This window comes from Eucyclogobius newberryi, unplaced genomic scaffold (genome assembly GCF_026437365.1).
Source record: "Eucyclogobius newberryi isolate DKJ021-1_F unplaced genomic scaffold, fEucNew1.0.hap1 SCAF_13, whole genome shotgun sequence".
Classification (NCBI taxonomy): Eukaryota; Metazoa; Chordata; class Actinopteri; order Gobiiformes; family Gobiidae; genus Eucyclogobius; species Eucyclogobius newberryi.
This window is the reverse complement of record NW_027315757.1, coordinates 15760324-15782362: the sequence shown is the minus strand read 5'-3', so window position 1 is coordinate 15782362 and position 22039 is coordinate 15760324. Positions and strand designations below refer to the sequence as shown.

General features: G+C 50.2%; 2 protein-coding genes across 2 annotated transcripts; one reads left to right on the top strand and one right to left on the bottom strand.

Moving 5' to 3' along the window:
- Window positions 1–505: 505 nt before the first annotated feature.
- Window positions 506–15626, bottom strand: anapc2 (anaphase promoting complex subunit 2). The gene is made up of 14 exons (XM_072442698.1): window positions 15387–15626; window positions 13012–13255; window positions 10931–11237; window positions 9775–9907; window positions 9337–9622; window positions 5726–5845; window positions 5305–5422; window positions 5015–5193; window positions 4498–4639; window positions 4330–4405; window positions 3973–4176; window positions 3030–3162; window positions 2665–2906; window positions 506–1687 (listed from the first exon to the last, which is right to left on the bottom strand). The coding sequence occupies exons 1-14, from the start codon at window positions 15468–15470 to the stop codon at window positions 1478–1480; spliced, it is 2478 nt and encodes an 825-aa protein (XP_072298799.1). The 5' UTR covers window positions 15471–15626; the 3' UTR covers window positions 506–1477.
- An 879-nt stretch (window positions 15627–16505) lies between these two features.
- Window positions 16506–21655, top strand: rnf25 (ring finger protein 25). Its single transcript, XM_072442699.1, has 10 exons — window positions 16506–16669; window positions 16892–16963; window positions 17566–17662; window positions 17750–17817; window positions 17885–17954; window positions 18055–18126; window positions 19177–19323; window positions 19837–19926; window positions 20097–20231; window positions 20585–21655. The coding sequence occupies exons 1-10, from the start codon at window positions 16653–16655 to the stop codon at window positions 21056–21058; spliced, it is 1242 nt and encodes a 413-aa protein (XP_072298800.1). The 5' UTR covers window positions 16506–16652; the 3' UTR covers window positions 21059–21655.
- The last annotated feature ends 384 nt before the right edge of the window (window positions 21656–22039 follow it).

The window sequence follows — 22039 nt, the reverse complement described above, 5'->3', positions numbered from 1 at the left end:
CCCATTATTTCTTTTTTACATCAGATGCCCTTCCAGAGTCGAGTTTATCCGGGTCGAGGTTCATTGTTTATTTAGGCGTGTTTTCTGTGCCAAACTTTGGCCATTTTAAGCTGCTTTTTAAAATTCATATTTGAAGCCGGATTATGACAGTTCTATTAAAATATACAATCTCTGCTCGATTTTACTCGCAAAGTGTTTTTTCTGAGCTCAGGTGTTAGAACTCCCGTATAAACCATTATTTAAATTAATGATATCGGGACAAATCAGATTCTGTAGCAGGTGCACATGACGCTGGTAGTAGTACTAGAAAAGAAAACCCCGCACACTGTCTTACAAGTGAAATTTATTTACAGATGAGGCAACGTTTCGGCAATTTTCATCGAACTGATGGCTCATTTGACCTGGAATATTCCAGTGACTAAACGTGTCCAAACCATGAGGTGAACTGTGTTTGACAGAAAAACAGTAGAACATTAATTTTGAACAAATAAACATTTATTTGAAAACAGTGAAGTGCTTCGTAACGTCCACTCTGACGCTGACCAGTGGGAGACGTGTGTTTGAGCCCAACATGAAGTATATTTGTATTTTTATAAACGTCTAATGGGATCGACCCGGCCGTGTGAGTTCTGACAAAGTTTTAGTTTTTTGACCAATTGTAGTTTTAGTCGACTGAATTCGCATATAACATATTTAAACTATAATGGTGATGAATTGCACTGCACAAGTACTTTCGTTGACAAAAATATTAAAGTTTTAGTCAGCAAATATTTGACAATTAATACAATTACATGCAGTTTTGTCAGTTAAATAATAAAATTTGTCTTTTTATTTAACTTTAGTCGACAAAACTAAAGTTAAAGCTGCTTAAGTTCTGGTAAAAATGTTTCTAATACTTCTACGAGCTGAAGGTTCACCTCGTTTACCCAGTTTTTATATTTACAGTGTTTAAATCTGAACAAAAAACTATCTGGGCGTTTATTGCACGTCGTTTCCTTGGCGTTCACATGACAACGGACGTAAACGGGACAGAGCAGCTTTAGTTTGAAGTGTTTTATCTCTAACGTTAAAACTGTCAAAGTTCGAGAAATGTTCTATAAAAGACTGACAAACGAGCTGTACCTGATGTTTACGGCCTTAAAAACAAAAGCTCATAACACACGTCGCCGTGACGATAAAGCGAACAAACATCACCACGACTCTGCACTTCCTGTTTCAGGGGAGAATAAAACGCTCTTTAATTAAACACATCTTTTACACGAAACATGCACCAAAGGCAGTGTCCAGACAACGACCTTCTGAGGGATCAAACTTGACTCCTGACCGCTCGAAACCACCGCGGGTCAGTACTTCAGTCCAACTGTTGTAAATGTTCCAAGTGTTCAAGGTCCGATCAGTTTGGACATTGTTTCATTGCTGGTTTGGACCACTCCAAGGCTCACTTGGCCTTGGGGAGCCTGTAGACCCCTGCAGACTCTCACTTGGCCTTGGGGAGCCTGTAGACCCCTGTGGACCCGATGAGCTGGTGTTCCCGGACCTTTCGCTGCAGAAAGGCCTCGAGCTCCTCCACGTCCATCTCCGTGACGACGGGGCCCGTGGCCACGAACATCCTCAGCATGGAGTGGATCCTCTCCAGGGTCATGCTGTCCAGGTTTGTGAGCATGGCTTGGATGTACGCCCAGAACAGCTGTGGGACCAGAGGGCAAAGGTCAAAAGTCACGATCAGGTGTTTAACGTCACGATGCACATGGAAGACAGGGGGCGCCACATGCAACCCTCTACATTCTTTGCACTATTATGTCTTAAACTTACAATTTTTTTTCCTGTTGTATGAAGCATTTTGAATTGCCTTGTGTACAAATTGTGCTCTACAAATACATGCCTAGCGCACGTAGCTTCTCTTCCTGCTCCTTTAGCATTAACACATTAGCACACGTTGCAGTTGTACCTGTAACTTCTCTTCCCTCTTCTTTAGCATTAGCACATTAGCACACGTTGCAGTTGTACCTGTAACTTCTCTTCCCTCTTCTTTAGCATTAGCACATTAGCGCACGTAGCGGTTGTACCTGTAGCTTCTCTTCCCTCTTCTTTAGCATTAGCACATTAGCGCACATAGCGGTTGTACCTGTAGCTTCTCTTCCCTCTTCTTTAGCATTAGCACACGTTGCAGTTGTACCTGTGGCTTCTCTTCCCTCTTCTTTAGCATTAGCACATTAGCGCACGTAGCGGTTGTACCTGTAGCTTCTCCTCCCTCTTTAGCATTAGCACATTAGCGGTTGTACCTGTAGCTTCTCCTCCCTCTTCTTTAGCATTAGCGGTTGTACTTGTAGCTTCTTCTCCATCTTCTTTAGCATTAGCACATTAGCGGTTGTACCTGTAGCTTCTCCTCCCGCTTCTTTAGCATTAGCACATTAGCGGTTGTACCTGTAGCTTCTCCTCCCTCTTCTTTAGCATTAGCGGTTGTACCTGTACCTTCTCCTCCCGCTTCTTTAGCATTAGCACATTAGCGGTTGTACTTGTAGCTTCTCCTCCCTCTTTAGCATTAGCGCATGTAGCGGTTGTACCTGTTGCTTCTCCTCCCTCTTCTTTAGCATTAGCACATTAGCGGTTGTACCTGTAGCTTCTCCTCCCTCTTTTTTAGTATTAGCACATTAGCGGTTGTACCTGTAGCTTCTCCTCCCTCTGCTCGGACTGTGTGGTGGTGTTTGAGTCCCTCTCTTCGTCGCTGTCGATGAGCATCACTCCTCGCTCCAGTTTCTCTCGGGACGAGCCGGTCTCCATGACAGAATAGCGCCCCCCGGCTTCCTCGCGGACGATTCCCTGCTGCTGCCACAGGGCCAGCTTCCTGTGCACCAGGTCCCGAGGGGCCCCAAGCTTAGCACTCAGCTCCTCCAGGCTCCACTCGCCTAAAGAGACCAAACATGTCCATTTGAGTTGGCGCAAGGAGAGAACATGCAGAGAGAACATGCAGCGTGAAGAGAGAAGATGCAGCGTGCGGAGAGAAGATGCAACATGAGAAGAAGACGTACTCTTGTCCTGGAAGTGCAGGATGATGGCGGCGTGAATGGGAGACACAGTGAGGTTTGTGATGGTTCGATCCTCCAGCTCCACGTCCAGAGTCACTGAGCCCAGGTGAGGCTTCCAGCTCAGCGTGCGCATCGCCTGAACACAACATCGTCAACAAGAGATCCATTACACATGATGACCCAAGTGTGTAGCAAGAGGGGCTAATGGAAGAAGACAAAGGGAGAACATGTTAACTTTGCAGACTGTTACAGATCTTAAGCTTCTCGTGGCGGCACGCGGGTTACAGATCTCTAGCTTCTAGTGGCGGCGCGAGATCTCTAGCTTCTAGTGGCGGCGCGAGACCTCTAGCTTCTAGTGGCGGCGCGAGACCTCTAGCTTCTAGTGGCGGCGCGAGACCTCTAGCTTCTAGTGGCGGCGCGAGACCTCTAGCTTCTAGTGGCGGCGCGCGGGTTACAGACCTCTAGCTTCTAGTGGCGGCGCGCGGGTTACAGACCTCTAGCTTCTAGTGGCGGCGCGAGATCTCTAGCTTCTAGTGGCGGCGCGAGACCTCTAGCTTCTAGTGGCGGCGCGAGACCTCTAGCTTCTAGTGGCGGCGCGCGGGTTACAGACCTCTAGCTTCTAGTGGCGGCGCGCGGGTTACAGACCTCTAGCTTCTAGTGGCGGCGCGCGGGTTACAGACCTCTAGCTTCTAGTGGCGGCGCGCGGGTTACAGACCTCTAGCTTCTAGTGGCGGCGCGCGGGTTACAGACCTCTAGCTTCTCGTAGCGACGCGCCTTACACACCTTTAGCTTCTCGTAGCGACGCGCGTTACAACCTTTAGCTTCTCGTAGCGGCGCGCGTTACACACCTTTAGCTTCTCGTAGCGACGCGCGTTACAACCTTTAGCTTCTCGTAGCGGCGCGCGTTACACACCTTTAGCTTCTCGTAGCGGCGCGCGTTACACACCTTTAGCTTCTCGTAGCGGTGCGTGTACGCCTCCATGGCCTGGGACACCACAGGAGGCAGCTCTAGTTTCTCCTCCTTCAGCGTGGGCCAGAACTCGGACGACAGGATGATGGCGGAGAGCGGCAGAGACGGCTGCTCCTCTTTGTTCAGGCGAGACTCCTCTTCGCGCACGTTGCCGTTGATCCTCCGCGAGTCGGCAATGTCCTGAGAGAACACATAGAACGTTTGAACCTGGGATGCCTGGCTTTGTTGTAAATTAGTCAAGTTTGTGTGAGTATATTGAAAAAGCAGGACGAATTAGACAGATTTGAATACGCATTTTCTTTAAAAAAAAAACAAACGTGTCTTTTTCTTTACCTTGAGCATGACCTCGCAGTAGTGCATGTGCGACTCTCCAAAACGCAGCTTCAGCAACTCCACGTTTCGGATTTCCCTGAAAGAGAACAACAGAATTTCTTTAGGATATTTCACCGTTTCAGACACATATGGTTTGGCGCAGGACTCAACGAGCGAGGCGTCCCGTACCTGGCGGTGTTGTAGTTGAGCTGGAGCAGCAGTCGGTCGGCCAGCACGGCTCTGTACTCGTCGATGAAGATGTCTTTGCTGCCGTAGATACTGACGAGCAAACTGATGATGTCAGAAGAGCGCCGCTTTGAGCCCGTTTTATCTGCAGCACAAACAGAGGTTCAAACTGATCATTTGACTGTGGAGTGTTATGGCTAAGTGCCCCAGGGCGGCTGTGGCACTTTGAAGTCCATAAACTACCACTGCACTTCATGTTTCCAAAGAGCATCATATACTTATTTTTCATGTTAATCTCATTGCTGACAGCAGAGGGCGCTCCAACACAGAGAAAAAGGTGTTTGTAAACAGTGTTTTCAAATTGTAGTTAGAAAATGTGAAATACTCAGCTGAAGTTAACCATAAGCAGGTATAAAGCCATTTAAAGTCACACACTGGGGCAGACAGACAGATGTGGCAGGCATTCTGAGCCAAAGGCCTGACCTCCAGGCTCCGAGAGGGCTGTGGTGCGTTCACTGACCGGGCACAGCGTCGGTTGGGTCGGGCGTCCACTCCTCCGGGTCAGTGCCCTCCTCGTCGCTCTCCTGCAGCTCCAGAGTCACTGGGTCTCCTCTGGACAGCTCTGAGGCCAAGTCTGTGCAGCCTTCAGCGTCTCCGGTCAGACCAGCCACGATCTGACGCACCGTGTCCTCACGCGTCCTGAGACAGACCAGAGAAAGACTGACTCCAGAGACTCCAGAGACTCCAGAGACTCCAGAGACTCCAGAGACTCCAGAGACTCCAGAGACTCCAGAGTTCTTCACTTCTTACCGTAGATACTTGCGTATGGGCTGACAGGCGACCTGCAGGATGACCATGGACGGGTCCAGTTCTCTCAGAGCTTTAATGGCCGAGATGTAAACGGTCAGAATATCAGACGTGTGAACACCTGAGGACAAACGAGCACGTTACCTCCAAAACACAATGACACACAATAACACAGCCGTGTTCTAAGAACATATTCCATTCAAACTGGAGCTTCTGGTTTATTGTGTCTTTTTTATTGTGTATTTAGAGTCGAGCCTCAAAGTCAGTTTAAACTTGAGTCGAGGCAATGTTCCATTCACAGCAAGTGCCTGGGCACAGACCCGGGCACCGACCCGGGCACCCTTTGGGCACAGACCCGGGCACCCTTTGGGCACAGACCCGGGCACCCTTTGGGCACAGACCCGGGCACCCTTTGGGCACAGACCTGGGTGCAGCAGGCGGCTCTCGAAGGCCGTCTTCAGCGATGTGAGCAGCTGCTGTCGCTGGTTCGTTCGCTCCAAACAGAACTTCAGGTCCTCGATGGCTGGTTTAGACTCTGGGAAATCTGCAACAAAAGAATGTTTGTTTAAGTGACGAGCAAATAAACAGCTCCTCCTTGAACCGACACCTTAACGTGGTGGAGGGGTTTGAGTGCCCGAATGATCCCGGGAGCTATGTTGTCGGGGGCTTCATGCCCCTGGTAGGGTCTCCCAAGGCAAACAGGTCCTAGGTGACGGGTCAGACAAAGATCGGTTCAGAAGCCTCTTATGACGACGACACAATCAAGGCAGTTCACGTCGCCCGGATCGGCGTCACCGGGGCCCCATCCTGGAGCCAGGCCTGGGATGGGTGCTCCATGGCGAGCGCCTGGTGGCCGGGTCTTACCCCACGGGGCCCGGCCGGGCACAGCCCGAAAGAGCGACGTGGGGCCGCCCTCCCGTGGGCCCACCACCCGCAGGAGGATCCATAAGGGGCCGGTGCAGAGAGATCTGGGCGGCAGTCGACGGCAGGGGCCTCGGCGACCAGATCTCCAGACACAGAGACTAACTCTGGGGACATGGAATGTCACCTCGCTGGGGGGGAAAGAGCCTGAGCTTGTGCGGGAGGTTGAGTGATACCGACTAGATATAGTCGGCCTCACCTCCACGCACAGTTTGGGCTCTGGAACCCATCTCCTCGAGAGGGGCTGGACGCTCCACTTCTCCGGTGTTGCCCGCGGGGAGAGGCGGCGGGCTGGTGTGGGCTTGCTGATAGCCCCTCAGCTCAGCCGCCACGTGTTGGAGTTTACCCCGGTGAACGAGAGGGTCGCGTCCCTCCGCCTTCGGGTGGGGGACAGGTCTCTCACTGTTGTGGCGGCCTACGGGCCGAACAGCAGTGCAGAGTACCCGGCCTTCTTGGAGTCCTTGGGAGGGGTACTGGACAGTGCACCGACCGGGGACTCCGTTGTTCTACTGGGGGACTTCAACGCCCACGTGGGCAATGACAGTGACACCTGGAGAGGGGTGATCGGGAAGAACGGCTTCCCCGATCTGAACCCGAGCGGTGTTCAGTTATTGGACTTCTGTGCTAGCCACGGATTGTCCATAACGAACACCATGTTCAAGCACAAGGGTGTCCATCAGTGCACGTGGCACCAGGACACCCTAGGCCGGAGGTCAATGATCGACTTAGTTGTCGTGTCATCAGACCTCCGGCCGCGTGTCTTGGACACTCGGGTGAAGAGAGGGGCAGAGTTGTCAACCGATCACCACCTGGTGGTGAGTTGGATCCGCTGGCGGAGGAGGAAGCCGGACAGACTTGGCAGACCCAAGCGCATTGTGAGGGTCTGTTGGGAACGTCTAGTGGAGCCCTCTGTCAGTAGGGTATTCAACTCGCACCTCCGGGAGAGCTTCTCCCATGTCCCGGGGGAGGCTGGGGACATTGAGTCCGAGTGGACCATGTTCTCCGCCTCCATTGTTGATGCGGCTGCTCGGAGCTGTGGTCGCAAGGTCTCCGGTGCCTGTCGTGGCGGCAACCCCCGAACCCGGTGGTGGACACCGGAAGTAAGGGATGCCGTCAGACTAAAGAAGGAGGCCTATCAGGCCACTCTGGCTTGTAGGTCTCCGGAGGTCATCGACGGGTATCGGCAGGCCAAGCGAGCCGCGGCTCGCGCTGTCGCAGAGGCAAAAACCCGGGCCTGGGAGGAGTTCGGGGAGGCCATGGAGGAGGACTATCGGTCGGCACCAAAGAAATTCTGGCAAACCGTCCGGCGCCTCAGAAAGGGGAAGCAGTGTCTCACAAACACCGTTTACGGTGCGGGTGGAGGCCTGCTGACCTCAACTGGGGATGTCGTCGGACGGTGGAAGGAATACTTTGAGGATCTCCTTAATCCCTCAGTCACGTCTTCTGAAGAGGAAGTAGAGACCGGGGACTCGGAGGCTGGCTCATCCATCACCCAAGCTGAAGTCACTGAGGTTGTCCGCAAACTCCTCGGTGGCAGGGCTCCGGGGGTGGATGAGATCCGCCCTGAGTACCTAAAGTATCTGGATGTTGTAGGACTGTCTTGGTTGACACGTCTCTGCAACATCGCGTGGCGTTCGGGGACCGTGCCTCTGGACTGGCAGACCGGGGTGGTGGTCCCTCTGTTCAAGAAGGGGGACCGGAGGGTGTGTTCCAACTACAGAGGGATCACACTCCTCAGCCTCCCGGGTAAGGTCTATTCCAAGGTACTGGAGAGGAGAATCCGACCGATAGTCGAACCTCGGATTCAGGAGGAGCAGAGTGGTTTTCGTCCCGGTCGTGGAACACTGGACCAGCTCTATACCCTCCATCGGGTGCTCGAGGGTTCATGGGAGTTTGCCCAACCAGTCCACATGTGCTTTGTGGATCTGGAGAAGGCTTTTGACCGTGTCCCTCGGGGTGTCCTTTGGGGGGTGCTCCGGGAGTACGGGGTCCGGGGCCCTTTGCTCAGGGCTGTCCGGTCCCTGTATGACCGGAGCAGGAGCTGTGTTCGCATTGCCGGCAGTAAGTCAGACCTGTTCCCAGTGCATGTTGGACTCCGCCAGGGCTGCCCTGTGTCACCGGTTCTGTTCATAATTTTTATGGACAGAATTTCTAGGCGCAGTCAGGGGTCGGAGGGTGTCCGGTTTGGGGACCACAGGATCTCATCTCTGCTGTTTGCAGACGATGTTGTCCTGATGGCTCCATCAAACCCGGACCTGCAACATGCACTGGGACGGTTTGCAGCCGAGTGTGAAGCGGCTGGGATGAGAATCAGCACCTCCAAATCCGAGGCCATGGTTCTCGACCGGAAAAAGGTGGCTTGCCCTCTCCGGGTGGGTGGGGAGTCCTTGCCCCAAGTGGAGGAGTTCAAGTATCTCGGGGTCTTGTTCACGAGTGAGGGAAGGATGGAGCGTGAGATCGACAGGCGGATCGGTGCAGCGGCTGCAGTGATGCAGTCGCTGCATCGGACCGTTGTGGTAAAGAGGGAGCTGAGCCGAAAGGCAAAGCTCTCTATTTACCGGTCGGTCTACATTCCTACCCTCACCTATGGTCATGAGCTTTGGGTAGTGACCGAAAGAACAAGATCGCGGATACAAGCGGTCGAAATGAGTTTCCTCCGCCAGGTGGCTGGGCGCTCCCTTAGAGATAAGGTGAGGAGCTCGGCCACACGGGGGGAGCTCGGAGTAGAGCCGCTGCTCCTCCACGTCGAGAGGAGCCAGCTGAGGTGGCTCGGGCATCTGTTCCGGATGCCTCCTGGGCGCCTCCCTCGGGAGGTGTTTCAGGCATGTCCCACCGGGAAGAGGCCCCGGGGAAGACCCAGGACACGCTGGAGAGACTATGTCTCTCGGCTGGCCTGGGAACGCCTCGGGATCCCCCCGGAGGAGTTAGAGGAAGTGTCTGGGGAGAAGGAAGTCTGGGAGTCCCTGCTCAGACTGCTGCCCCCGCGACCCGGCCCCGGATAAAGCGGCAGAAGATGGATGGATGGATGGCAAATAAACAGACGCTTTATACAGGTAGAACATGCAACAGGGACAAACAGACACAGCACAAACGGTCCTGAGGGCTCCATCTCACCTCGGATGATGCTGAAGAGCTCCTCGATCCTCATGTTCACGTAGATTCTGCAGAAGAACTGGTGCATGTGACACCTCCACTGCTTCAGCACCAAGCCGCCACCCGAGCCGGCACCCGCGGGCGAAACAGCACCCAACCCGGCACCCGCGGGACAGCCGTGACCCGCGGACGAGCCAGCGTCCATGGGAGAAGCAGGGGCCGCGGCGGGAGAGAACGCTGAGCAGGAGGACACGCCTCTGTCACTGGAGAACACTTTACTGAGCCAACCCAGCACCTGCTCCAGCCACTAGAGGGAGACACAAACGTAATATAACGTCTTATTTTAAGTCTTATTGTGTGTAAAAGCTGCTTATCCCGACGATAAAAACCTCACAGGTATAAAGTAACTGAATCTGTACATTAAAATCTGTGATAAAAAGGCCTTTAAACGTGGTTCACCTCCTGGAAGTCGACGAGGAAGGATCTCTCGTACTCTCCTCTGCAGTGTCGCTCCATCCTCTGCTCGATCAGCTTGTGGAGGATCTGGGTCACAGCCTTGGAGCTCACCCACTCCAGCAGCTGCAGCTTACACCTGAAGTACACGTGGAAAGGAGAACTAAGGAACATTTTGACATGGACCTGAAGACAAACTCTCCTGACAAACCCTGGCTCCTCTTTTGGCAATGCTAAATGTGTTTGTAAGTGATTATATGATCTTATTATGAGAAAGAAAGAAAGAAAAAAGCCAGTTCGCCTGTTCTCTGACAATGTAGTTTCACAAGAGCGCTGCATCTAAGATTGAGCCCTAATTTAAAGTCTTTGTATCGTCGTTAACTGCCAACATCGATAAATAACAGAAGAAAAACAATGTAAATATGTGACCGGAGGAAGTGTTTTTGTCTCCGGGCTAAAGGCTAACACACATTAGCTTCAATATAAAACACATAAAACAGTTCATTTATTGTATGTTAGCATTAGCTTAGCAAAAAAAGCACTTTTATAAACAGAGACGTCTCCAGGTAAAGGCCTGAACACGTGGGACTAAAGGCCTGAACACGTGGGACTAAAGGCCTGAACACGTGGGACTAAAGGCCTGAACACGTGGGACTAAAGGCCTGAACACGTGGGACTAAAGGCCTGAACACGTGGGACTAAAGGCCTGAACACGTGGGACTAAAGGCCTGAACACGTGGGACTAAAGGCCTGAACACGTGGGACTAAAGGCCTGAACACGTGGGACTAAAGGCCTGAACACGTGGGACTAAAGGCCTGAACACGTGGGACTAAAGGCCTGAACACGTGGGACTAAAGGCCTGAACACGTGGGACTAAAGGCCTGAACACGTGGGACTAAAGGCCTGAACACGTGGGACTAAAGGCCTGAACACGTGGGACTAAAGGCCTGAACATGCTGCTGGGATTATCACTCTGGAACTCTTTGTCTTCATTCATTATTCATTTATTTTAGCGACACTCTTCTAATTCCCCATGAGAATGAATGGAGTAGGAAGTGGAGCTCCATGTTTTTAAGGCAACAGGAACTAGAATGAAAAAGCATGAAAAAGCCAGATTAAGATATGATATTTGTGACGCTTCTTAAAGCGTTCCAGACTCACAGGACGCCGCTGAGTCGGTGCAGCTGCTCCAGAGCGTCCCGACACCAGCACTCGTCGACGGGCACAGCGCAGCCGGCACACGGCGCCCCCTCCTGGCCCTCCGCTGCCTCGTCCGCTCCCTCGCCGCCCTCCTGCCTCATGTACACGCAGAACGTCCGGCTGTAGAACTCCAGCACGCGCTCCTCCAGGTCGGGACACGGGCGAGAGAGAAGAAGAGCGCGGACCAGAGTGTGAGCGCGATCCGAGAGCGAGAGGCGGGACGAGCCGGGAACGCCGACGAGGAGAGGACGCAGACGCTCCTGGGCCGCTGCAACGAGAGGGAGAATGTGTTACAGCTGCAACGAGAGGGAGAACGTGTAACAACTGCAGCCAGAGGGAGAACGTGTAACATCTGCAGCAAGAGGGAGAACGTGTAACATCTGCAGCGAGAGGGAGAACGTGTAACATCTGCAGCGAGAGGGAGAATGTGTAACATCTGCAGCGAGAGGGAGAACGTGTAACATCTGCAGCGAGAGAGAGAACGTGTAACATCTGCAGCGAGAGAGAGAACGTGTAACATCTGCAGCGAGAGGGAGAACGTGTAACATCTGCAGCGAGAGGGAGAACGTGTAACATCTGCAACGAGAGAGAGAACGTGTAACATCTGCAGCGAGAGAGAGAACGTGTAACATCTGCAGCGAGAGAGAGAACGTGTAACATCTGAAGCGAGAGAGAGAACGTGTAACATCTGAAGCGAGAGAGAGAACGTGTAACATCTGAAGCGAGAGAGAACGTGTAACATCTGAAGCGAGAGAGAGAACGTGTAACATCTGAAGCGAGAGGGAGAACGTGTAACATCTGAAGCGAGAGAGAGAACGTGTAACATCTGAAGCGAGAGAGAGAACGTGTAACATCTGAAGCGAGAGGGAGAACGTGTAACATCTGAAGCGAGAGGGAGAACGTGTAACATCTGCAGCGAGAGGGAGAACGTGTAACATCTGCAGCGAGAGGGAGAACGTGTAACATCTGCAGCGAGAGGGAGAACGTGTAACATCTGAAGCGAGAGGGAGAACGTGTAACATCTGCAGCGAGAGAGAGAACGTGTAACATCTGAAGCAACTTTAATTGATTTAATCGCCAAAGGAAAGTGACCTTTTGCACAGTCTGACTTTCTGATTGGACAGAACGTGACACTTTTGTGACACACGTCAGGCCGCGAAATAGACGGGGGGCCCGGGGCCCGTAAGCAGTCAAATCTCCGGCGGGCCCGGGGTTTGAATTAGGCCCGTCGTGCCCCTGTATCTGAATTCCTCGAAAAAAAAATCAAGATTTAACTAGTAATTTGGCCATATTTGGGGCATTTTCATCGCTTAAGTTTCGTTTTGACAGACATGCCACTTCGCTGTCTTATCGCTTCTCATTGGCCGAGCAGAGTCCGTGATCTAATTTCGATGAAAGCGGGCATCTGATTGACCGCTGCGTTCGGTTGCACTCGGAAATGCCCGGTCTAATTTTGCCCCAAAAGTGATCTCTAGGTTGGCGGGCGTCAATCTCTACTCAGTCCACAATTCAGTCTTTTTAAAGTTGTTTGCAGCAAAAGCTGTAGTTTTGCACATTAGGGACAATGTCAAAGTATGGAAGTATCAAAGGGCCCCCCACCCTTTGGACTCGTTAGCATCGAGGCAATGTATATATGTTAGTAGTTTATTTTGTAGGCTGTGATTGTATATATTCTACAAGATCTCCTTGTGTCAAATGCCTTTATAGAGTATTTATTTTGTATCTAATAAACATTATTATATTAAATTAAACAGTTTTAAAGATCATGATCTCTGGTTTACATGAATTCCGTATTTGTGCTCTTCATATCAAATAAAAGATAAAAGTACTTTAAATTGTTTTACATGCTAATAACCAGGTTTAAAACAACACATTTATCTTGTTCTTATGACGCCGCGATGCAGCGCGTGCTTGTGGGCCCCTGACATTGCTGGGGGGCCCCTAACTTTTTTAGGTAGGGGGGCCCCGCTGGCCCCTAACTTTGAAAATCTATTTCTCAGCCTGCACGTGGAGCGTTAGTTTCAATCTAAAGGGCGACTCACTGAGCAGTGGGTGCAGTCGCTCCAGCAGCGTGTGGAAAGCGCTGAGCAGGACCCCCGCTCGGCCTCGCTCGTCCACCTCGTTCTCCGGACGCTTCAGACCGGACCAGAACTCCGGAACCACCGACTCGGACAAACGCATCTGCAGTGCCTCCAACAGGAATGCGCCCAAATAACAGTCCACGCCGTGAGCCCGGAGCACGGCCAGGGCGTCGGCAAGGGCGTCGCCGAGCGGGGGCGGAGACAACTGCGGAGCAGAGAGAGCGTGTCAGGAAACAAAACAAATATAAGATAAGATAAGATATTCCTTTATTGTCCCACATGGGGAAATTTCATTGGTGCAACGCAGGTAGATACAGAAGAACAGATCACTTATAGGAAGTCTGAAAAACACTTTCAGTAGAAGATCTCCTATAAATAAATAAAAACTCCCATAGACAAATAAATAAATACCATTGCATGTGATCCCGACAGTAATTGCACATGAATATGTGTCACGACAGCACATAGATTGCACATGAATTTCACAGTAATTGCACATATGACAGAATTGCACATCAGTATTAGGTTAGGTCAGTATTGCGACGGGATAACGTGACGATCTCCGGGTAAGACGACTGTTGTCCGCAGTTTCATGAGTTCCTCCTTTGTGGAAACGCGGTACGGCGCCGGCCGGGGGGCGGGGCCGGAGCCGGGGGGCGGGGCCGGGGGGGGCGGGGCCAAAACACATCGCAACGACACGACGAAAACACTCAATCCAGCCGAACAAAGTCAAAACAAGTTAATATAAAGCGATTCCAGTGCGTGTCCCGATCGTTCGTGAAGTTCCTCTTTCATATAAACGTGTATATAAACGTGTATATAAACGTGTACCGACGACACGCCGTACTTTAGCGCGGCCGGAGGGCGCGGGGGGGCTCACTCGGAGCTAGCTCACGTCACAACAACACAACGAAAAACGCTCAAATCCAGCCGAAAAAAGTCCAAAACAGTTGAATTAAAAAACTATTCCAGCGCGTGTCCCTATCGTACAGTAAAATAGAAAAAATATACTAACTATATTTACAAAATATAGGAGATAAAGCACAATAAGTGTGAGAAAGAAGAGAGAGCGTTTACACCGGGCTGCCAGTTGTAATTTTTTTTTAATCACACATTAAAGGAATAATAGGATTTTTGTGTCGGGGGGCGAGTGTGTGTGTGGGGGGCGAGTGTGTGTGTGGGGGGCGAGTGTATGTGTGGGGGGCGAGTGTGTGTGTGGGGGGCGAGTGTGTGTGTGGGGGGCGAGTGTGTGTGTGGGGGGCGAGTGTATGTGTGGGTGAGTGAGTGTATGTGTGGGGGGCGAGTGTATGTGTGGGGGGCGAGTGTGTGTGTGGGGGGCGAGTGTATGTGTGGGGGGCGAGTGTATGTGTGGGTGAGTGAGTGTATGTGTGGGGGGCGAGTGTGTGTGTGGGGGGCGAGTGTGTGTGTGGGGGGCGAGTGTGTGTGTGTGAGTGAGTGTATGTGTGGGGGGCGAGTGTGTGTGTGGGGGGCGAGTGTGTGTGTGTGAGTGAGTGTATGTGTGGGGGGCGAGTGTATGTGTGGGGGGCGAGTGTGTGTGTGGGGGGCGAGTGTATGTGTGGGGGGCGAGTGTGTGTGTGGGGGGCGAGTGTATGTGTGGGGGGCGAGTGTGTGTGTGGGGGGCGAGTGTGTGTGTGGGGGGCGAGTGTGTGTGTGGGGGGCGAGTGTGTGTGGGTGAGTGAGTGTGTTAGATCAGGTTCAGACCCGGTTTAGTCCTGGTTTAGTCCTGGTTTAGTCCTGGTTTAGTCCCGGTTTAGTCCCGGTTTAGTCCTGATTTAGTCCTGATTTAGTCCTGGTTTAGTCCCGCTTTAGTCCCGGTTTAGTCCCGCTTTAGTCCCGCTTTAGTCCCGCTTTAGTCCCGCTTTAGTCCCGGTTTAGTCCCGGTTTAGTCCTGGTTTAGTCCTGGTTTAGTCCCGCTTTAGTCCCGGTTTAGTCCCGGTTTAGTCCCGCTTTAGTCCCGGTTTAGTCCTGGTTTAGTCCCGGTTTAGTCCCGCTTTAGTCCCGGTTTAGTCCCGGTTTAGTCCCGGTTTAGTCCCGCTTTAGTCCCGCTTTAGTCCCGGTTTAGTCCTGGTTTAGTCCTGGTTTAGTCCTGGTTTAGTCCCGCTTTAGTCCTGGTTTAGTCCCGCTTTAGTCCCGGTTTAGTCCTGGTTTAGTCCTGGTTTAGTCCCGCTTTAGTCCCGCTTTAGTCCCGGTTTAGTCCCGCTTTAGTCCTGCTTTAGTCCTGGTTTAGTCCTGCTTTAGTCCCGCTTTAGTCCCGCTTTAGTCCTGGTTTAGTCCTGGTTTAGTCCCGCTTTAGTCCTGGTTTAGTCCCTCCTCACCAGGTTGGCTGTGGCAGAGTCCCAGGCTTCAGAAAGACTCAGAGTCGGAGTTGATTCCGCTGAATCCATCGCCGCGTCCTCCATTTCTCACAAACTTCTCACAAAATCAGCTCAAAACATGTAAAAACAGTCTTGAATGTCCCTCGTGTCCCGCACGCGGAGGATCCGGACGAACCCCGCTGCAAAGTCCCGCACTGAGGCTAAAACTGCGCTAATTATTCACGCAAAATCATATTTTTGTGTCAAATTTGTACATGTTTCTGTTCTCGCGGGTGCGTGTCTACTTCCGGTCAGAGCAGTGCCGGTGCTGCCCTCTACCGGGACTGAATGAAACAAAACGTTATAAATGTTATAAAAAGAATATATATTATATATTATAAAAGTATTACAGAAATATGTTTTCGATTTGCCAATCAAGGACTTTTTTTTTCTTTTTCTTTTTTTCAAGATAAACATGTGTAAACATAAGAGTGTTATTGTTATTCAGATTGTAAGAGTTATTTCTAAGTCTGTCAGTCTTTATTATTATAGTCAGTCTTTATTATTATAATCTATCATCTTATCTGATTTGCAACAGTGGAATTTCCCCCTCGTGAGATAATGAAGGTTCTGTTATCTTATGTATCGTCACTAAAACGTGAGTTGGCGCGCCCTCCAGTGGCCACAGACTATAACTGAAATATTAGTCAAGTAAAACTTTTAAGAATAAAAGTACTTTCGGTAAAAACAGCCATCAAATTAAATGTACAATCGCACGTTGCAATATTTTAGGTTGAGAACAAACATTTAACAGACGTGAATTACTACATTTACATATAAATAACAACTATATCAATAAATATACTATGTCTATAAAGACAAAGAATAAATAAATATAATCCAAATGTATGTAAAGCATGAGTTTCAGAGTGATGTACAAAGTGAGCACCATTGACAGCAATTAACAAACCAGATGTGGTTTAGACTTTCACAATAAAATTTATGACGTTGCAGTTTCACAGACTGACCACAAAAAGGCAGTGTTTTCTGAGCGTCACCTCCTATTACAGCGCAAATAACCTTATTTATTTGGATAAATCACAATGAGAAACAAATCACAGACACTCAAAACTACCAGAAATGCCCAAAGTCCAAATAGTGAGTTGTTTTTGGCCGCGTGAACGGTAGAAACATTCAGTAACCGCTTTTGTTTTGGAGACTTTCCGGGACTTTGAACAGTTTTGTCGTTGTTTGTGACTCGGCGGCTCCGGTGACAGAAGCGGCGCGATGGCCTCGGAGTGCGAGTGAGTGAGGCACAAAAGCGTGTTTACGTGAATAACACCTGTTCAAAACGCGTGTGATAAACGTGTTTACTGTGCAGCTCCGTGGACCGGCGGCTTAAAGCTCGCGCCGCTGTCCCCGAAGTTAGCAGCAACATGCTAACGCTGCTAGCCGCCTTAGCTCCCCCGCGCGCTAACACGAACACAGCACGTAAACAAACATCTGAAACACTTGATCTGTTGCAGTGTCGAGGCCGAGATCGAGGTGCTACAGTCCATTTACGTGGACGAGCTGCGCGTGGAGCGGACAGACGACGGGTGAGAGCGTCCTACACTTTAACACTGTTTGTTTTGGACGTGTTTATTACTCCTGACGTGGCCAATAACGTGACATTATGTGTTCTGTGAGTGAAATGTGCCGCGACAGCTCGTCTTTAACCAATCAAGTGGCTTTATTCTGCGTGTTTTAGTTGTCAAAATCACGGTAAACGTCACTACGAGGCCCTGCGTGGATGACAGTAAGTGGGAGTCGTTATTAGGCCACATTCTAGGACGTTCCCCGCCCAAGCCCATAGTTACAGGACCCCCGGACGCTGTTAAACACAAGTACCGTTTTATCCGGCATATAAGTCGCACCTTTTTTTCCTAATTTTGGCCGGTGTGTGACTTATACTTTTATTTATACTTATATTGGAGCAACTCATGTGATATTATTTGTTATTTTCATACTTGCAACTGCATGTCATACGACTTATATGTTTTTTTCATCTCTATTATGCATTTTTTGACTGGTGGATCTTATACTCCGGAAAATACGGGTACAACAACAGAGGCTCGTCGTGAACGCAGGCGCCGACCGGACGACTAAAAACCGCCGGCGTCACCCGTTTGATTCTGTCCTTCTGTCCACTTGTCTCCAGGTGCTGGGACGTTCGTTTGGTGCTGCACCCGTCCACGGCGCAGGACTCGGTGTCGCAGTTTGTCCGTCTCACGCTCCGGCTGGCTCTGGACCGAGAGGTGAAACCGCAGAACGGTCACGGCGGGGGGGAATCGCGCTCCCGTCCCTTCGTCGTATCTAACCGTAACGCTGCTCTTTTCCCTCAGTATCCGCTCTCCACTCCCGCCATCTCCGTGCACAATCCCAGGGGCCTCTCGGACGACAAGATTAACAGGTATTTATGAACGAATCTTAAACGTTTGTGCTGAAATGCAAAGTTACGAGTCATTGCATGTTGTCAGTGTGGAGCGGAGTCTTCAGGCCGAGGCTCAGTCCAGCGTGGGTTCTCCCGTCCTCTACCAGCTCATCGAGGTCTTTATGCTCCTTTCATACGTTTCCCACTGACTTTTAAAACCTCCGCGTTCGTCTTTAGACTTCCTCCGATGCGTTTGTGTGTTTTATTCCCCGACAGAAAGCCAAAGAAATCCTGACGGAGAGCAACATCCCGCACGGAAGCTGCGTCATCTGCCTCTACGACTTCAAGGTCATTGTCGCGCTTTTTGCCTCTCGTAAATGTGTGTCGTGAATTCGTTGGTATAATCTGATAAAGATGTGAAATGAAAGTCTTAAACCAGAACCAAATCGAGCCGAAATTAGCATTAAATCAAAACAAATCGCTCGGTTCAGTCATTTTTGACATTTTTTAATTTGAATGTTTTTGTATTTTCTTTTTTGCACAATCTCGCTGTAATTTTATTTTCTAAGACCTTTCCCATCCCGAGTCTTTATAATAAGAGTCATTTTAATTCACCATATTTTTAGACTTTAAAGAGGTCAACGTGTCGCCTCAGAGTTCTGTCCTTTCAGACCGACAGAGGACTAGAGCTGGGTTTCGATTCAAATTTCAAGAATCGATTTGATTCTGATTTTTACGTTTCAAAATAGTTTTTTTCTGATTTCTCAGATCCCATCCGATTCGCTCCGATTTCGATTCGATCCGATTTCCGTTTCGATCCGGGGGTTAATGTGACGTTTCCTTCACTTCATGACTGTGTAGAGAAGCAACATATTAAAACTAGTATTATATCAATATTAAACAGCAAATCTTACAAGTATTGGTAGTTACTGATGGCTGGAAGACTGATGAAAAGGTTAAGGGTCAATCTACCTTCAAGAAAGATAATCCAGGAGTCCTGAATTATCTTTCTTGAAGGTAGATTGAAGTTCACTGAGGGAAATGTAGAAAAGAATTTAAAAAAAAAGATCTTTGGACGTACGAATCGATAATCGGTCATTAATATGCGAATCGATTAAAAATCGGAAAATCAATTATTTCAACCCAGCTCTACAAAGGACAGTGAATTAATCAAATCAAATCTCATAATGTCGTGTTTTATTTTACATTTTCGGGTTTTGTGACATTTCAAACACGATATTTACGCAACATATTTTACGTTTTAACACATTTCGGTCTGAATATCGTCATCAGATCATATAAATGAAATGTTTCAATCAGCTGATCTTGTGACGCGTGTGAAGCTTGTTTGACTTGTGTTGTTGTTGTTGATGGTGATGTTGTTGTTGTTGTGTCCAGGAGGCGGAGACTCTGACCAAAACGAGCTGCTATCACTACTTCCACTCTCACTGTTTGGGACGCTACGTCCAACACTCTGAACACGAACTACAGCAGAGGAAGAAAGAACTGCAGGACGACAAGAGCAGAGACAACACACACACACAGGTTAGACACACACACACACACACACACAGGTCAGACACACACACACACACACACAGGTCACACACACACACAGGTCACACACACACAGGTCACACACACACACACAGGTCACACACACACACACAGGTCACACACACACACACACACAGGTCACACACACACACACACACACAGGTCACACACACACACAGGTCACACACACAGGTCACACACACACACAGGTCACACACACACACACAGGTCACACACACACACACACAGGTCACACACACACACAGGTCACACACACACACACAGGTCACACACACACAGGTCACACACACACACACAGGTCACACACACACACTCGGGTCACACACACACTCAGGTCACACACACACACACAGGTCACACACACACACACACAGGTCACACACACACACACAGGTCACACACACACACTCGGGTCACACACACACTTCCCGCTCGTGTTCTACTCAAACCTTTTTTTGCTTGTTCTGCTCGTTTCCGCAGGAGCTGAACGTGCTTTGTCCCGTTTGCAGAGAAGCTTTGAACTACGACGCGTGCCAGCTGCTTTCGTGCCCCGCCCCGCTTCTGCCCCAGGTACGGCCCGCGGGCTTCACTTTGAACTGTTCTGTCCCCGTGTTCTCTGTGTTGTTCTACACACAGCACACAGCGGCCTCATTTTGACCCACACGTCTGTTCAACCACATGGAAAAAACACTGAAGTCTGCTAAAAGTGTCAGTGGTGTGAAGTTCTGGTTGTGCTTCAGGAGGACGAGGCAGCGATCAGCTCCGACTTTCACCTCAAATGGAACGAGCTGCAGAAGATTCTGGACAAACAGAGAACAAACGGAGGCATCATCGACCCAGAGGAAGAGTCCAACCGCTTCCTCATCCACATCCAGGTCAGGATTAACCTCCGATGCGGGCGAGACATTCAGCACAGAACCTGGATCAGCACAAGAGCCAGAGACACAGAAGCACAGCCCACATTTATACAGGAATACACTTCAACTAATAATGAATCGTACCAAAGAATAACAATGGAAAAGAGCTGCTATTAATCATATTTCAAGTGCGATTAATCATATTTCAGGTGCTATTAATCATATATCAGCTGCGATTAATCATATATCAGCTGCGATTAATCATATTTCAGGCCCGATTAATCATATTTCAGGCCTGATTAATCATATTTCAGGTTAAACCTTTATATTCAGTGGTCCCGGTGTAACTCTTGGTCCTTTGCCCCTCACAGGCGCCCGCCGCCTCAGAAAACCCGGACGCAGACCCCTCGTCGGACTTGGCCCCTCCCCCCCTCCTCGAGCCCGGCGCAGGGACCGCCCCGGCCCCTCCCAGCATGCACCGGTGCCAAAGCGACGCCCACGACTCCCGCCGACACGCCCACGGCACCGGCCCGAGGCGCTGGAGCCGAGCGAGGCCCATCGCCGACCGCCTGGACCGTCTCTCCCTTTGCGGCGAGGCCAAACACGGCAAACCTCCCCCCGCGCGGTTAAAGGACGAGCCGCACCGACCGGAAGCCGCCATGGAGGCGCCGGACAGAGGGCACCGCGGCAGGAGGAGGCCGCCGCACCACTACCACGCCCAACCCAGGCACCACTGGGAGGGCCGAGGAGGGCACCCGCAGAGCTACAGAGGAGGGAAGAGCCAGAGGAGAGGCCCCCAGCAACGGCCCCTGGAGCGCGAGCGCAACAGGGAGGAGGTGCTATGACAAAGGAGGAGGGGCTGCGGCCGCGCCTCGGGCAGAAAGAGAAGCAGACAGAGAGGAGGCGTGGCCTGTGGCGAGGCGTGGTGCCGCTCGTCGCCCGCCCGCGTCACACAGACTGTGCTGGCGCTCAGGGGCCGGCGCTCGCGGATGTCGTGCCATATCAAACTCATGAAATGCTTATTACAGTTTATTCAATGTCAGATCGTTCGGTTGTGTTTTATTTTGACTGAACGAAGCGAAACGAAGACGCGAAACGAAGACGGGCACGTTTGGACTCTATTGAGGACAAAGCACAGAAACAAAGCGGGACATTTGTGCCATGATCAGAGCTAAATAGAGTTTTCTATTTATTATTATTAACGGGTTGATGTTGAAAATCCATGTCAATAAAATGCAGTTCAATTGTAATATCTCAATTTATTACCTCAACAAACAAACGCACCATTTACACATTTGTTGTTGTTTTTCAGGAAATCCTGTTTTGTGTTGAAAAAACGAGCCCACATTAAAAACGTCCAGTCACTTTGTTTATTACATTATATATACATGTCATGATAAAAGACTCGAGCTACAACCCCTTTATTTCCAGTCAAATCCTCTGTTCTGGAAGAGACAGTTTGAACTGAAAAACTCACAAATAAAAGCCCAAAAATCCACATTTAATTTTCCACCTGCACTTTTTCTTTCTTTTGCATCAGCGCTGAAATGTGAAGCTTCAGGTCATACTAGGTTTGGACTTCAGAAGAGTCACTGTTTTTGATGAACTGAGACTTGACTTGATAAAACGGACTTGGACTGTAGACTTTAGACAACTTGTACATGTGTTTTCTCTCTTAACATTTCCCTCTGCACTTCTCTATTTGTGACCAGAACCATTCATAAAAACCATATAAGCTGCACTGGACTTTGACTTGGACCTGGACTTGGAGGCCCTGGTCCGACCTCTGCTTCTCTCAGTCCATTCCTCCAACAACAGCTTTATAT

Bases quoted from the DNA above. Each gene is read 5' to 3' on its own strand.
- anapc2 (XM_072442698.1), bottom strand. From the start codon at position 15,470: ATGGAGGACGCGGCGATGGATTCAGCGGAATCAACTCCGACTCTGAGT. The intron at 9,623-9,774 runs GTGAACCACGTT...GTCTCCCTCTAG, and splicing joins TCCTCGTCGACTTCCAGGAG to TGGCTGGAGCAGGTGCTGGG. The intron at 4,640-5,014 runs GTCAGTGAACGC...TTTGTGCTGCAG, and splicing joins CCCAACCGACGCTGTGCCCG to ATAAAACGGGCTCAAAGCGG.
- rnf25 (XM_072442699.1), top strand. The intron at 17,955-18,054 runs GTCTTTATGCTC...ATTCCCCGACAG, and splicing joins TCCTCTACCAGCTCATCGAG to AAAGCCAAAGAAATCCTGAC. The intron at 19,927-20,096 runs GTACGGCCCGCG...GTTGTGCTTCAG, and splicing joins CCGCCCCGCTTCTGCCCCAG to GAGGACGAGGCAGCGATCAG.